Source organism: Tripterygium wilfordii, chromosome 7 (assembly GCF_013401445.1).
Source record: "Tripterygium wilfordii isolate XIE 37 chromosome 7, ASM1340144v1, whole genome shotgun sequence".
Classification (NCBI taxonomy): Eukaryota; Viridiplantae; Streptophyta; class Magnoliopsida; order Celastrales; family Celastraceae; genus Tripterygium; species Tripterygium wilfordii.
In genome coordinates, this window is record NC_052238.1 from 4745974 (window position 1) to 4762015 (window position 16042).

At 36.4% G+C, this 16042-nt stretch overlaps 2 protein-coding genes across 2 annotated transcripts; both read left to right on the plus strand.

The window, feature by feature from the left end:
* The first annotated feature begins 4256 nt into the window (after positions 1-4256).
* Positions 4257-6782, plus strand: LOC120001656 (homeobox-leucine zipper protein HOX3-like). The gene is made up of 4 exons (XM_038850074.1): positions 4257-4452; positions 4658-4860; positions 4971-5050; positions 6316-6782. The coding sequence occupies exons 1-4, from the start codon at positions 4377-4379 to the stop codon at positions 6650-6652; spliced, it is 696 nt and encodes a 231-aa protein (XP_038706002.1). The 5' UTR covers positions 4257-4376; the 3' UTR covers positions 6653-6782.
* A 5093-nt stretch (positions 6783-11875) lies between these two features.
* LOC120002822 (auxin efflux carrier component 3-like) lies at positions 11876-15667 on the plus strand. The gene is made up of 6 exons (XM_038851660.1): positions 11876-13300; positions 13394-13691; positions 13802-13887; positions 14396-14553; positions 14727-14803; positions 14993-15667. The coding sequence occupies exons 1-6, from the start codon at positions 12073-12075 to the stop codon at positions 15057-15059; spliced, it is 1914 nt and encodes a 637-aa protein (XP_038707588.1). The 5' UTR covers positions 11876-12072; the 3' UTR covers positions 15060-15667.
* The last annotated feature ends 375 nt before the right edge of the window (positions 15668-16042 follow it).

Sequence of the window (16042 nt, forward strand, 5' to 3'; positions counted from 1 at the left end):
CTCATAAATTAAAGAAAATCCCACTAGAAAATTCAACTCTTTAAGTTCATGTCACTGTAAGCCACTAAGTTGGTATCTATCCCTTGCAGCCTTTAGTGATCAAGATTATGTCTGGTGGCTGTATAAATTCCAATCATATTATTGAGTTTATGATGGGAAAAAAAAATGTGTGTTATATTGTACAGCCTCTCCAGCACCATCTCAATCAAATCTTTCTCCGACAAAAGGTTTTGATAGTGTGTACGTTTAGGAATAAGAAGGAATACGAGATATAAGTGGCTATAAATGACATTGTTTGCGAGTACTTCACATCATTGCTAACACCATCCTAAGTTCCTAACCATTTTGACACATGTAGAGCAAACTAAAAAATAAATATTTATACAAAATAATCGATTATTCTTTATATATCGGAAATTCAAGTGATATCAAATTATAAAAATCATCAAGACCCAATTATAATTATCAAGTTTGTGATCATGTGCTAACTAGATTAGTAGTTACAACATGGGTGTCGTGTGGATGATGATAATTAACATAAATGGGGAAGTGGTTGCCTAAATTAGGGATTAAACTCATGGGTAGAACTCTGCCTCTAATACCATATTAAATATACTTATACGATTCGTAGTGTAGGATATAATAGAACCCAACTTTCTAGCTAGTAACAACCAATTTTTACGAACCTAATATAAGATGGGTTTGAGAAGAAAAAGTCATGTGAGTTTTGGGCAAATTTTTTTTACCATTTAACCTAATAGTTACAAAAAAAAAATCTTTAATGAAATGAAAGATTCGCAAGCAAATTATCTAGAATATATTATATATCACGATCAATTTCACAAATTGCCTTACATTTAGAAAAATAAATTTTCATAATTTTAAGCACCACATAAGGTAGCAGACAGAGATAGAGGTGGGTTGGGGAAAGGGCATGAGCTACAGTGAACTCTGTAGCAATGATTGTGGTTTGGATCAATGGGAATTTGTTTTGGTGCGAAGTGTCGGAGGAGACATGTTGGTTGGAAAGAGTGACACCAATGCATATATAGATTTTGGCATGTTGGTACATATACTCTTCTTGCTTGGTGTATATATATATATAGGAATTCTTCTATGTGGACCAAAAGTGTGGACCAAGTTTGTGGACCAAAATCCAATGATTGTAATAAATCACAACATAAGTGGGGGCCACACATTTATTATGGGACCCACCACATATATGGTTGAAAAACAAATCCACAAACTTGGTCCACACTTTTGGTCCACATAGGAGAATTTTTGTATATATATCAAGAAGTGCGGACGAAGTTTGTGGACCAAAATCCAATGGTTGTCCCCTCTCTTTCAAACACTATTTACTGCGTAGGGTAGACAATGAGGATGTCATTCATTGTAAAGATATTTTTTTTCCCTTTTATGTTTTGGTATTGTTCATTGTAAAGTTAGATAGACAATGATTCTCTACGAGTTTAATCTCCCATAATATTTACTAAAATTTAACAAGTGGGTTCTTTGGACATCCCCCGACTAAGTCCAAACTTGATATGGTCTAGGCATGTGCAGATCCGTCTAATATATTAGTTAGGTCGAGGGCAAGCACAAACTAACGCAAATAATAACATCGGTTTATAATCGAATTATTGACTTCGGACGAGATTCTTTACCCCCTAAGTCGAGAGTGATAACCAAATGATTAAAACACTAATGAGTATTGGGCACTCAAACATGTTAAACCTCTAAAACTTCCAAATTAAAATTATAACCACATTCAATTCTTCTTGTAAAAAAAAATACAGCCTCGTACTTATAATATAAGCAAACACCACAAAACTCAAAAATGATTTTGCTGTCATGCTGACGTGGCAATGTTTACATAGTGGGGATAGGAATTTGGGAGTGCAAGGAAAGTATAAAGAAATTGTTGGGAATTGGAGAGAGTGGCATGAAACATCAATTTTTTTCCTTGTCCTCAAATTCCAATAAAACAAAACAACAAAAGAAAAGTAAAAATACATGTATGTGTGTGTATATATATATGTATATGTATATATATACATATACATATACACACACACACATGTATTGACAACAAGAAAATATGGCACAACCACATCCCCACCCGGGGTGGAGGGGCTCCGGCAGTGGATATTCGTATATTCCACTGCAGAGGCGGAAGTGAGCCTTAATTGGTTCATAAAAAAAAAATTAGAAAGGAAAATGGAAGTATAAAATATTTTCATCGTTATTTTGGTTACTTCCCCCTTAGACGTGAACATAATTTACATCTAACGGTTCAAATTTGTTGTCAACTCTTTATAAAATTATTTTTTTAAGACAAAAAAAAATCATTGAATTCAAAATTTTGACATTTTGTACATTTTCTAAATTTTGAATGGTTTCATCCACCAAAAGCTTTTGGATTGATGCAACGAATTAATGATAATTTGTTATATATATATATATATATATATATATATATTCTCACTGTTTGGTGGTCAAAATAGTTAAGGGGGCGTAACCCTACAAATCTTGTACCAAATTTTTATCCAATTTAATGCTTGTCTATATTAATATTAAATTCGGTCGTGATTACAATTGATACCGTGTCGTATCACAACTGGAATGCAAAATCTATTAAATGTATCTTCACATTTGGTTTCAAGTCATATTCTCCAACCAACACAATTCCCACAATGTCGCAGAAAAGAAAATTACAAATTGACAAAGTTTTTCAGGGGACTAATTTATTGTAAGTGCCGTGCTCATGAAGCATGCATGATATGACTCCTTATTTTGAATGGTAGAACAAAATATATTCCTACAAAATATAGAGCCCTCCAACTCTCTCCTTTTCTTTTATTTTTTTTTATCAAGAATCATATCAAGTTTACGTTTCCAACATTCTATATGAGTTTAAACTTGGACCACTAGGCCCGTGAGCACAGAAATTTCATATCTGACAACAGGGTAAGTTGGACCTAACGGCACGTGACCATAATGATATTGATATCAATGAGAATTGAATTCAAAACCTTTTGAGTTCATACGATTTGCTCCTAGAGAAATTCACCGACTATAATATATATCACCCAAAAGGTTAATAGATTCCACAATATATAGAGTCCTCGACCTATCTCTTTTATTTATTTTTTCCCTTTTTAACAAGTTACATGGGCATGTATAAATATTTTGGTATTTGGAAAGGAAAGAAAAGTGGTTTAATTTACTAATTTACCCTTACTTTTTATGCTTAAGTATTATGTATAAGATAAAATAGGTTTCTAATTTATAAATAACTTACTTAGTCATCTCTTCCCTACAAATGACTCCATTTTAGGAGTAAGAATTATATATGACAAAAATTTAATAAAATCTTCATCCCAAATCCCCTCAAATCCCTCCCCTTAATTTTTAATTAACTATCTAAATAAGAGAATTAGAAGGAAACTCCTCTTCCCTTCTCTTCCCTCCCCTCCCCTCTAAATCCCTCAATCCAAACACACTTTTAATGTTCTTCTACATTAATTCTTAGACCATAATATAATGATGAGTTAAAAGGATTACTTAAAACTTAAAAGAGGTTGAGAGGTTCACAAGCTAGTGATTACTGCTTAGTCTTGAAATAATTAAATTCCATTTATGTGATTAGATAATTCATGCATACAATGCTATATATATACATACATACATACACACACACACAATATTAATGAACGGCTTTGGTTCCCCAAAATAGTGATTATTCTTTACTAAAATGGCGTTACAAATTCCTTTCTGCACCCGCTACTGGCTTAAAACGCCATTGAATTCCAAATATTCCTCAGAAAGTAACCACACATTCATTGACTTTGTGAAACACTAACACCTTATATTCCACTGTTTTGCACCCCACACTCCATTACTGTGTTGATCCCATAACAAACGGTCCAGATTAAATCACAGTGGCTCCCAGTCTAGGGTCCCAATCATTTAAGAGGCTGACATCTGAACCGACAAACCTGACTCACCCAAACAGAAAACCTGCCGGTTAATTCTCCTCTATCCCTAGTGAAACAATTTGTATCATCAAAGAACACGTGTCTTCGATCGGATGGGGTCAGCCCCTTTGACTTGTCGACCATTGTCAGAAAACGTAAAAATTATAAACATAAAACAAACAAACAAACAACCCTCAATTACCTTTTTCCTTCCTCTATTTATTTCACCTTTGCATCTCACTCTTTTTCTATAACCTCCTCATTCTCCATTTTCATGTCTCTCTCTCTCTCTCTTACTTCTCTCCTTTTTTCTTTATCGGCTATTACTTTCTCAGCCAAAAATTCAGTCTTTTTTTTAACATATAAAATTCTTGATCTTTATTTGTGAAAATTTTAATGGCAAACTCTTCAAGCTTGGAATTGACAATATCCATGCCTGGCTTCTCTTCATCTCCTCCTCTTTCTTCATCTGGTAAGTACAGATCAGCCTATTGGGTTGAATGGTAATTTAATTAATACGATGATCTCCTTCTGGGTTTGTTTTCACGATTAATTACATGGCGATTTTCAACTGTTTTTTTAGGTGATCTTATATATTGATGGGATTAATTTGGTGGGTATTATTGCATTATTGTGAGTTGAATCAATAATATTTAAAATTAATGTCTTTTGTGTAGTGAGGGATTTGGACATAAACCAAGTACCATCCGGAGAAGGAGAAGAGGACTGGATGACGGCAGGAATGGAAGACGACGAGGAAAGCAGCAGCTTTAACGGAGGAGGGGGAGGGGGAGTCCATCCTCGCAAGAAACTCCGTCTAACAAAGGAACAGTCTCGCCTTCTAGAAGAAAGTTTCAGGCATAACCACACCTTAAACCCTGTAATTACTCCTTCCTCGATCCCCATCTCTATACATTATATTTAGCCACGTGTACTTCTTTAATTTTAACGCTTTTGGTCTGGTGTTTTTTTTTTCTTTTTTTTTTGTAGAGACAAAAGGAAGCGTTAGCTGTGCAGTTGAAACTGAGGCCAAGGCAAGTGGAGGTATGGTTTCAAAACCGTAGAGCCAGGTACGTACGTACGGTACTACTGTACCTTCTTTAACATCCCTCTCTGATGATATTAATCTTTCGTTGTTGGTCGTTGAGATTGGGATGGCTAGTGCTTAGTACTGTAGATAGAGATATGGAGTTGATATATAGATGGAATAATGTGACAAAAGTATATGATCAGAATCTGATTCTACGGCCCCCGTATAATCGTACTCTTAAAAGCGATACAACATTTAAAATATCTTACATATATTCTTTGTCTACGTTGCATATGATTTTATTTTTTTTAATGTTGAATTAGCTGTGGGTTGCATTCTGGTCAATTTTGTTCCTCAAAGTCAGACACCATTGATGATTACAATGGTTCCGAGTTCTAGGTTAATATTATTTCGTCTCCATATAATCAAGACTTCCTTGGATGCTAATAATGTCAATGTTACTATTGAAAAGAATGAATTAAAAGATCTTTCTTTAGTGTAATTGAAAACTAGGTTTACTGGGAATTAATTTATGAATTGGCTAGATACATGTGATCCTTGTATTGTCTTAGGCCGATATTCTATTTAAGTAAATTTTCTTGGATTCCTTTTTAAGTTCTACGAGATTCCTTGAAGATCCATTGTTATATATGTATTTGCATATATATACACGAAATATTGTGTAAGATCAATCATTCTTGGCATGGATGAAAATTATATATGTCACATATTAATTAAAAGCCTAAAAGTTGTACAACGAAAACTACTAAAAACAGTCTTAAGGTAATTTATGCACATTAGTTCAGGAATAAGTTGTGTTATGGCTTAATTAGCTAGCCTTGTGTGAATCGAAATCGATGGATGTAGATAATAATTATTAGGGCTGTCCGAAATATCTATAGAATATGATAACCCGACAATGATTAAAAGGACATAATCTTAGTAATAATAATATATAAGATATGCATGTGTTTCTTCGGCCTCGTGTGCTAGTCACATCATATCACTACTCTACTACCTAGCTAGCTAATAAGTGCTGCTTTGACTCATTATTGTTTGGACTCCAACCGTGCTTCTCTATTTATGTCTTATTAATTAGCTGTGTTACACATATTACACATCTATTAATCTATATAGACATATATATATATAGATTATAGATATACACACACACAGATATATTCAATTAAGAAAACGACTTACCATTTGGACTGATTAATATTGTTCTGTTTATGTCAAAACTAACAGTTTGTTCAGACATAAATTAACACGTTAATATTGTGCGTTAAATGTGGTATGTAATAGGAGCAAGTTGAAGCAGACAGAGATGGAGTGCGAGTACTTGAAGAGATGGTTCGGGTCGCTGACGGAGCAGAACCGGAGGCTACATAGGGAGGTGGAGGAGCTGAGGGCCATGAAGGTGGCCCCACCAACAGTGATGTCTCCCCACAGTTGCCAGCCACTACCCGCGTCCGCACTCACAATGTGCCCTCGCTGCGAGCGCGTGTCATCAACTGCGGTGGACAAGGGCCCCACCATGATCATTACCACCGGCGCCGCCACCCCCACAATTACGGCCAACTTGCCGTCTAAAGTGCGTGCACCGACCCTCCCATCGCGACAATCTTCTGCCGCTTGTTAATTACTCCGGATTGGGCAAAGTACAATTAATTTTAAATTAATTAGATTAGTGAATTAATGTTCATACTGATTTACATAAAAATGGACGTGGGGATTGGTACTATTCACGTATCCAATTTATACTTTTAATTATCCATTCATATTTTACTGCCTTAACCCAAATTTGTTCAAAGCCTCTCAACCTCTTGTTGCAGAAGGTTGTAATGACGAATTGGACCTAAACCACGTATGCAGCCCATTTGTGTTTTCTTGGCTAATTAGCAGCCCAGATGAAGTGGGCCTTACCCAAATTGGCTGAGTACTTGATATTAAGCCCATGTGGAGCCAGCACTAAAGCCCACCAATCACAAGCCCATGCTGCTTCATACTTCTGGTTGAACAATAATGGCAGTCGGTGTGAGATCTGAGAAACCTGTTTGCCATCTAAGTAAGCTGTCTTAACTTGTACAAGGCAGGGAAGATATGATAAGAAAGATGGTGACGAGTGACAACCGTGTTAAATGATTAGCAATTAAGAAGAACACAAACAGCCATGGAAGCAAGCTAGAAAAACCAACAGTACTGCAAACCAGACATCTTTTCATTGGCAAAAGACAGCTAGCAAGTGTGATCAGAGTCCAGAGAGCTTGTATATATCCTTTCATATAAGACCAGAGGGGACACTCCTCGATCCTGTCTGAGACATGGAACTCAATTACCCTGCACTATACACTGAAATCAAATTCTTCTCAAGGCACCAGAACACTCCTTTTATTATAGGTTGTTGGGTTTGGAAATTACATCCAACGACCAGTTTGTCTTTTGAGGCAGTACAGCTGGGTCAGAGATTTAACATCCTCCCAACCCAACACTTACATGGGCCTCTCAATGACTGCTTCATTCACAAAACTCAGAAAATAAGGTGTATGGATGTGGTAGCACATTGTCAGAACCTGTGTCTTGTTGTTTCATTCTAACCAAACTAGAGCCAAAAACAGGCATTCAACATGTTCCCAGCTCCATTTATTAAAAATGTTGCATCAACATATATTATCTTCTATCCTTTGTATTCTTCTATTGAAAATTTCAAAAATAAAGTCAAAATGACATGCAAATGCGAAGAGTTAATTTCTACAATAAGAATGACGTTTGAAACTATTGGAAATTGGGTCTTGGATATGGGTCGTCCATGAAGGCTTGACCCAACCCAACCCATAGTCTCATAATTGGCTTATTGAGCAGTTGTCTTGGAAACAACTATTAGTAACTTCCTTATGCTTCTTCTGTTTAAAAAATAGAGAACATAGTACAGAGAAATTGTGGATTCCAATATTTGATTTGGAAAACTCAAGTTTACAAGAAAAAACAAAAAAGTGTTTGTATTGTGGAATCGTTCTTGGTTCTAGTAATCAAGTTAGAAACTGATCTTCGTTTATTCATACAGATTAGGAAATCAATAAGTTTTTGATTTTTCCTTAAAAACACTACAGAAACGAAGGACACTTTATAGTTAATACAATCTTATGCTTGGCTGATATTGAAAAACATTGGTCCATCTTTAGGGAAAATTAGAAGAACATAGGATGAATTGAATCGCACTCCACCAATAAAGATGATATGGACCACATTGTAAAGGTCATTATTTCTTTTTTTTTAACCGATAATAACTCAACAAGCATATATAATTTTTGGATAATATCCCATTAACTTCAAACTCAGGCCGAGTTAGATACGCGCAAACTTATTCAACATGTTAATTGGGCCGAGACTCAATGTAAATCACTAGAAAATATTTACGTCAATTTAGATTTAAACTCTCGATGTTGGGTGAGATTATTAATTTATGTCATAAGTCTAGAGAGATAATGATCTAGACTATCGACAAATGGCATGTAAAAGTCATGAAGTGTTGTTTTTTTACTCTTGGGTTGACTTAAATCTCAATAAGAATCCTAATTTTAAAATTTGAAATTGTACACTCTCACATAAACTCAAATTTGAAGAACGTTCTTTTCTTTCAACATGGTTGGGTTCAAGGGTTAATAAACCAAGGCAACAATATATAAATAATCCCTAAACCCCAAAATCGAATCCCTATAAAACTCTACCAAAGAGATTCAGAAAACCGTGAGTCAACATTAGGGCTACGTGTTGGATAAAATATCTTCTTGTTGGGTCTCATCTCATGACACGTCTAATGTGTTTTCATCAAATGATTGCATAATCTCCAATAATTTACTCATAAGTTTGTTCTTAGGAAACGTGGACCATCTATAACCCAAGAGTTTAAGGGTTCAATTATTATTATTATTTTTCCATTTTTGGGATTCCAAGACATGATCCGTCAATTAGTCCAGCTTTTAGTCCTCGCCAGAAAAAAATAAAATAAAATATATATATATGTTTATAGGCTCCACACGACTATGAACTAACAGTGAAAAAATCCCAATAAACCGAGACCCACTATTCAACGGACAGGGCTGAACTGATGCAGTTTAGTGGATTTTTATGGGCCCAGAATCTTGGGAACAAAATCTCCAGCCACTAATCCTTAATTATCGTTTTTATTCGTATAGATAACTTTGATGTGCTTAAGAGGGCTACTGATTGTTATAGACATAGCCAACAAAATATTGAAAATAGATCTCACAACGTTAAAAGAAAAATCTAAATTGACAGTTTATAATAAGCTCATGACTCAATAAGACACATTTTAAAATCTTGAAAATGTATTTGAACTTGAACTTGAAAAAATGTATTTGAAAAATCTTGATAAATTGTTAGGCTTGGACTTGAAAAGACAGACAATATCTTGCAATGATAGTCGGTTTGGACAAAAAAATATATTTGTGTTTCCTAACAAATATATATGAAGATATTTTTTATTGGAACTTATCATAGGCTCCAATTGGATTCCTTTACAAAGGCTTATTTTGTTGAGGCGAAAAAGTATAAATTAATTTAATCGACTAAGAAACAAGCAAAGACTCTTTTCTGCTTACCTGGTAGATTGATTTATTTTTTTTGAAAAAAATTGTTGCATTTGTGTTACACTTAAAAACTCTTGTAGATTGGAAACAATGTAGTTAAAAAAAAAAAAAACTTCAACTTCTTTCAATTATCAAATATATTTTTTAGTCTCAAGTATCGTCAAATGATATGGCCCAAAAAAATAAAGTCATGTGTAGTTGACATATCCAGATAAATTTAAAACATATAATATTTATTGATTTGAGTGGGCTGAGAATTCTGATAATTTATTGAGTGATGCAGTTTGGTCACTAACCCAACCACGCACATTAATATTTGGTGGCTCTGAATAACAACTAATTTTCCACTAGCTTTATACAAAATGTACAAAGGTCCAAAGATTCTCGTTAAAGGTTTTGTAGGGCATTTAGTAGAAACTAGAAAACGCGTGAATGGCGAAAAGAAGGAAAAAGAAAAATAAATGAAATGATGCAAGAAAGTGCGAATTAGGTTGTTTCGTTTTATGATTACATAGATCACAATCCCGTTCCTTGAGGATTTGTCCTGAACAAGTACATAATTATACCCATACTTGGGATTGAAGCCCCATATGAGAGTGTGATGAAGGTGAGAGTCGCTCCTTATTTTGTTATGTTGGATATTGGAAGGGTAAATTTTCAAACTCATTCCATCATCTATTATCCATTGTAGAAAATAGTTATTCTCCTTTGTGGAGAACGAGTGTTAATATGTTAAAAAACTATTATACTCTTATTACAAATTAAAATTATCACATTTATACTCACTCTTTATTCTTATTAAATATAATTGTGCTTACTTCATATTTATGCTCACACTCACCTCGCTTTCACACTCATTCAATTATGAACCAACTATATGATTAGTGAGTCAAACCCGTAACTCCAGTCCTTTGGGTTCGAAAGGTTGGTCATGCGGGGTACTACTGATAGAACCCTAACGTTTGTGGGAAGAGGAAGCTTTAAGAAAGCAAGACAGCGGGAGAAGCCCAATGGGCCTACAGGCTCACATGCTTGCTTGCATTCACTTAATACTTTGGTTTTCTTTGTACAACTGTATGATGAGGATGCTTTTCTATACCCTCTCACATGGCATAGTCAATTTTAGTGAAAAGAAAAAACCCCCTTTAAATTCCACATTCACTGTTTGTTCCATGAATTATATACACTGCAAGCAAAGCAGCTTTTTAGAAAAAAAGCAATATGAGACCATGGAAGAATGATAAGCATTAGATGCATGCCTTTGCGAGTTTTTTTTGCAGCCAAAAGAAAAGAAGTTTCCTACAAAAGTACCAAACTATGCTTAGTTTGTTCCCAATCCCCTTAATTTATTTAAGAGGGACTGATATTTTAGGTTTGCGAATGTGATTGATATTTTGAAATGGATCAACCAAATCTTAGGTTGTTGGTTCTCTAGGCCAGACTTAGAGAGTTGGAGAGGTTTGACTAATTAAAAAAAATAATAATCCAGCTATCATATGATTCATATCCACACAACTGTTCTGTAATCCAACATTTGACTGCAAAAAAGAAATATAAAAATGTTCATCTCCATCGTTCATGAATTTATGCTTTTCGGAAAGGGAAAGAAAAAAAGGGCCGTTATCTCTAGTGCAGAGGTGTCCATGTCACTCAATAACTCATACTCACTGTCACATGCAAATTTCGATCTTTTTTTTTTCCTGATGCGGCAATGTCTATGTATCGGATTTGGGGCTCCTCAATTCTCTAACATCTGCCGTTCGTATCTAACCATGGAGAAAAATTCATATAAGTTTTAAAAATAAAAATAAAAATGTAGTGTGATGGGATTTGGGGTTTCACGATTCTTTTAAAATTATAGAGTTTACAATTTCAATCTAATGGTTTGAGAGATGTATTACGTCACACTCTATTTTTGTTTTTCATATTTAGAACTTGTCTCAATTTTTCTTCACTATTAGATATGAATGGTAGAATTTAAAAAATTACGGAGCTTCAAATCCAATGTGATGTAACACTTCTCTCATATTATTGGATTCAAATTGTACACTCTACAATTTTAAACAAATCGTGGAGCTCCCATGTCCCTATCTAACTGCGCACAACTACATTCTATATTGTATTTGTTAACCCATGGTGGGTTAAGTAACCCAGACCGGAGGTCACTTGGTAACCCTAGTTAGCTCCTCACTCGCACTCTCTAGTCTCTACTACGCAAGTATATATCCACTCCCTCCTCTTTCTCTCTCTCAATTGCTCTCCTCTATTCTATATAAATAAAACTACATATTCTTATTCTTTCTCTAGCCTTTTATCAGTCAGTAGTCCTAGTAAGGAGCAGAGGACATATATCCCCCATAGTTAGTTACCTGACCGTTTATTCTTCTGCCCCATTTTGCCCTTCACCATTAGATCTTGAAGGAAAACGTAACCATAACAATAATCTGCCGAAATGATTAGCTGGAAAGATCTCTACAACGTCTTCACCGCGGTCATTCCTCTGTATGTAGCCATGATCTTGGCTTATGGTTCCGTCCGCTGGTGGAAGATTTTCAGTCCTGACCAGTGCTCCGGCATCAATAGATTCGTGGCCATCTTCGCTGTCCCTCTCCTCTCCTTCCACTTCATCTCCACAAACGACCCCTACGCTATGAATTTCCGGTTCATTGCTGCGGACACGCTGCAGAAGGTCATTATGCTGTTTTTGCTTGGTTTATGGACTAATTTTACCAGGAACGGCAGCCTAGAATGGATGATCACGATCTTCTCCTTGTCTACCCTCCCAAACACGCTGGTGATGGGAATTCCGCTCCTAATCGCTATGTACGGCGACTATTCCGGGAGCCTGATGGTTCAGGTAGTTGTGTTGCAGTGCATCATCTGGTACACTCTCCTTCTCTTTCTCTTCGAGTACAGAGGAGCAAAGATGTTGATCATGGAGCAGTTCCCGGAGACAGCCGCATCAATTGTCTCCTTCAAGGTGGATTCCGATGTTGTTTCACTTGACGGGCGGGACTTCTTGGAAACCGATGCTGAGATAGGCGACGACGGAAAGCTACACGTCAAGGTGAGGAAATCAAACGCTTCGAGGCGGTCACTGGGGCCGTGTTCGCTGCCAGCATTGACGCCTCGTCCGTCGAACCTCACAGGAGCGGAGATTTACAGCTTGAGTTCGTCCAGAAACCCCACACCGAGAGGTTCGAATTTCAACAATTCCGACTTCTACTCCATGATGGGCGTTCAAGGATTTCCTGGAAGACAATCCAATTTCGGTGCGGCGGACTTATACTCCGTCCACTCATCGAGAGGTCCGACGCCGAGACCATCCAATTTCGAAGAAACGCCAATGGCTACAATAACTTCTCCCCGTTTCGGATTTTACCCGGCACAGACGGTACCCACAAATTACCCAGCCCCGAACCCGGAATTCGCTTCTGCAGTCAGTAAAAACACTAAAAACCAGCCGACGCAGCAAAATAGTAAAGCTTCCCATGATGCTAAAGAGCTTCACATGTTTGTTTGGAGCTCAAGTGCGTCTCCTGTATCTGAGCGAGCTGGCGGGCTCCACGTATTCGGTGGTCCTGATTTTGGTGCATCGGAGCAATCTGGACGGTCAGATCAGGGCGCCAAGGAGATCAGGATGTTGGTCGCTGATCATCCACCGAATGGGGAAAGTAAAGGTAAAATAATATCATTCACTTCATTAATTAATTATTATGTAAAGATTCAGTTCATCAATTAATTAATTATTATGTAAATCTTACGCTACGCAGCCATTCCTGCAAATGGAGAGTTCGTGGGCGAGGATTTTAGCTTTGCCGGAAAAGCAGGAGATATAGAAGATGAGAGGGAGAAAATGGGACCCAATGGACTCAATAAGCTGGGGTCCAGCTCTACTGCAGAGCTCCATCCAAAAGTTGACGGAGCACAAGAATCTGGTGCGGGGAAACAAATGCCTCCGGCGAGTGTAATGACTCGTCTGATCCTAATCATGGTTTGGCGCAAACTTATTCGCAATCCAAACACATATTCTAGTCTCATCGGCCTAATTTGGTCCTTGATTTGTTTCCGGTAAGGCCCATCTCAAATTTCAAAATATGTTCATAGAATCATATATAGTTGTTACCAAAATCATATTATTGGTGGTAGGATTGATTATTGTGTCTGGGATTTGATTGCAGGTGGCATGTATCTATGCCTAAAATAATAGTGAAATCAATCTCCATACTGTCCGATGCCGGGCTTGGAATGGCTATGTTCAGCTTAGGTGAGTATTCATAGGCTCATTCATAGTTGTTGCCAATTGTTGATGATAGCATTTAATCCTTTCACTGTCTATTATTCATTCCCTCAACAGTCAACAGTACATGACACTGATCTCTTGCTATCTAAGTCCTAAGATTAGGTTTTAATTATAAGCGACTGTCGAAAGATAGGATAATTATGATAATCAAGGAGTAGTTTCCTTGCTTTATAGCCATATTTTTAAGGGTTTGCATGGGTGGACAACTCAGAGCCATCCATTTTCTTGTGACATCTGTTAAGTCACAAGCAATCGGATTTCATCTTTTCCAGATTTCAGTACCCGACATGTGGGTCCGGTTAAAGTGGCCGTCGCTTTTATGGTCCACACTCCACGGTCGGTGGGCATCGGTAGATAGATGCTATTTTCGGCCCATTTTAATGAAGGGTGGTTGAAATTATTGTTTTTGATTACTTTTGAATGGTACTGATTCGGTTGTTTGGAAAAAAAAATAATAATAATTTGTTGTCAGGTCTGTTCATGGCTTTACAACCCAAAATAATTGCGTGTGGGAACTCGGTCGCCATTTTCGCCATGGCCGTCAGATTCCTCACTGGGCCCGCCGTGATGGCCGTGGCTTCATTCGCAATTGGCTTGCGTGGGAAACTCCTCCATATAGCAATTGTGCAGGTATACATATTTTCTTTCTTTTTTTTTATATAGTATATTTTCTTTCTTTCTATCTTAATTTTTAATGTATGTGTGTGTGTATATATATATATATATGTATACGTACAAATGCATGCATGCCATAAATCATGAACTAATTTGATTTATTCCTCCTGTCCAAACTAACATAATAGGCTGCACTCCCACAAGGAATTGTTCCATTTGTGTTCGCGAAAGAATACAATGTTCACCCAGCCATCCTTAGCACTGCGTAAGTAAAATCTGTATATATTTTTTTTCTAAATTTTTGAAAAATATTTTGAATCTTAAAAGTTAGGATATTATTTTAAGATCTCATGAGCAAATTTCTGTATATTATATATATATATATCAACAAATTCTCTGGGATTAGTGTTTCTTCTTTTAATAATAAAATATTTGGGTTTTATGATTTTTGCAGGGTTATATTTGGGATGTTAATAGCATTGCCAATAACTCTAGTTTACTACATAGCACTTGGAGTGTAAATTGGCTCCAATTATACCAGGAAACTGAAGGGGAAGATAGTGTTTGGATTGCATGAGTGGTGACCACACCGAATTATGTTATTATAACATGAGGATTTTCCGGGAGCGGAAGATTAGTTCCATAATTTTTGGAGCCCTCATGACATGAGTGAGGATCATGCAGCCATTAGAAGACGACGTAGTCTAGTCAATTTTCTAAACGTCCGAGAGAGAAGCAATCGCGCGAAGCCCCTTCTAGCTAGCTCATATGGGAGACCAAAAAGAGGAAAACATGGGAAACCAAGACGTCATTGATATACAATTCCCATAAGTCAAAGCTGTAAATCAAATTCAGCTCCACCAAGTACTACAAAGCGACGACAATGGAGGCCATTAATTAAATGAATTGAAGTTGCTGATCAAGAAAAGGAGACTGGGTTTTCTTTTATTAGTGTTTTTCTTTTCTTTTTTTTAAGTCTTTTGTTGTTAGTTTTGGTATTGATTGTCCGTAGATTCAGCAATTATTTGCGGTCTGTCGTCTTTCTTTCTTTTCATTTTGAAAAAAGGAATAATCATTAGCGAGCCATTGACATTGTTAATACAAAGATGATGCAAGCTTTCAAAAACTAGTTTTTTTTTTCTTACGATTAGTCTTTATAGTTAGTAGGAATTGTACTTGGCATCGCATGGAACCCTTTTTTTGCTCAAGTGGAAAGACAGATAAGAAAATTGGAAGCATGAGCCAAAAGTAGGTAACCTACTTTTGCTTTTGAACCATTGATGTGGTCACAACCCTAGTCTACTACTTGTTAGCCAATTGGACTCGCCATTCAAACCGAGGTGGTCAACATTTATATATAATCTTTTACAAAGTCATATGATTAAACCGCACTCATCACTTACCATCATCATCTTCGTTCTTCTTCTCTCTGAAAATATGAGTCGTGTCTTTCATGTGTATAATTGAAAGCACAACATTCTGATCAATCAAATGCACCGTTTTC

Excerpts from the sequence above, each read along its gene's own strand:
- LOC120001656 (XM_038850074.1), top strand. The coding sequence starts at position 4,377 with ATGGCAAACTCTTCAAGCTTGGAATTGACAATATCCATGCCTGGCTTC. Across the intron at positions 4,453-4,657 it reads TCCTCCTCTTTCTTCATCTG|TGAGGGATTTGGACATAAAC; the intron begins GTAAGTACAGAT and ends TCTTTTGTGTAG. Across the intron at positions 4,861-4,970 it reads ATAACCACACCTTAAACCCT|AGACAAAAGGAAGCGTTAGC; the intron begins GTAATTACTCCT and ends TTTTTTTTGTAG.
- LOC120002822 (XM_038851660.1), top strand. The coding sequence starts at position 12,073 with ATGATTAGCTGGAAAGATCTCTACAACGTCTTCACCGCGGTCATTCCT. Across the intron at positions 13,301-13,393 it reads ACCGAATGGGGAAAGTAAAG|CCATTCCTGCAAATGGAGAG; the intron begins GTAAAATAATAT and ends TACGCTACGCAG. Across the intron at positions 14,554-14,726 it reads TCCATATAGCAATTGTGCAG|GCTGCACTCCCACAAGGAAT; the intron begins GTATACATATTT and ends CTAACATAATAG.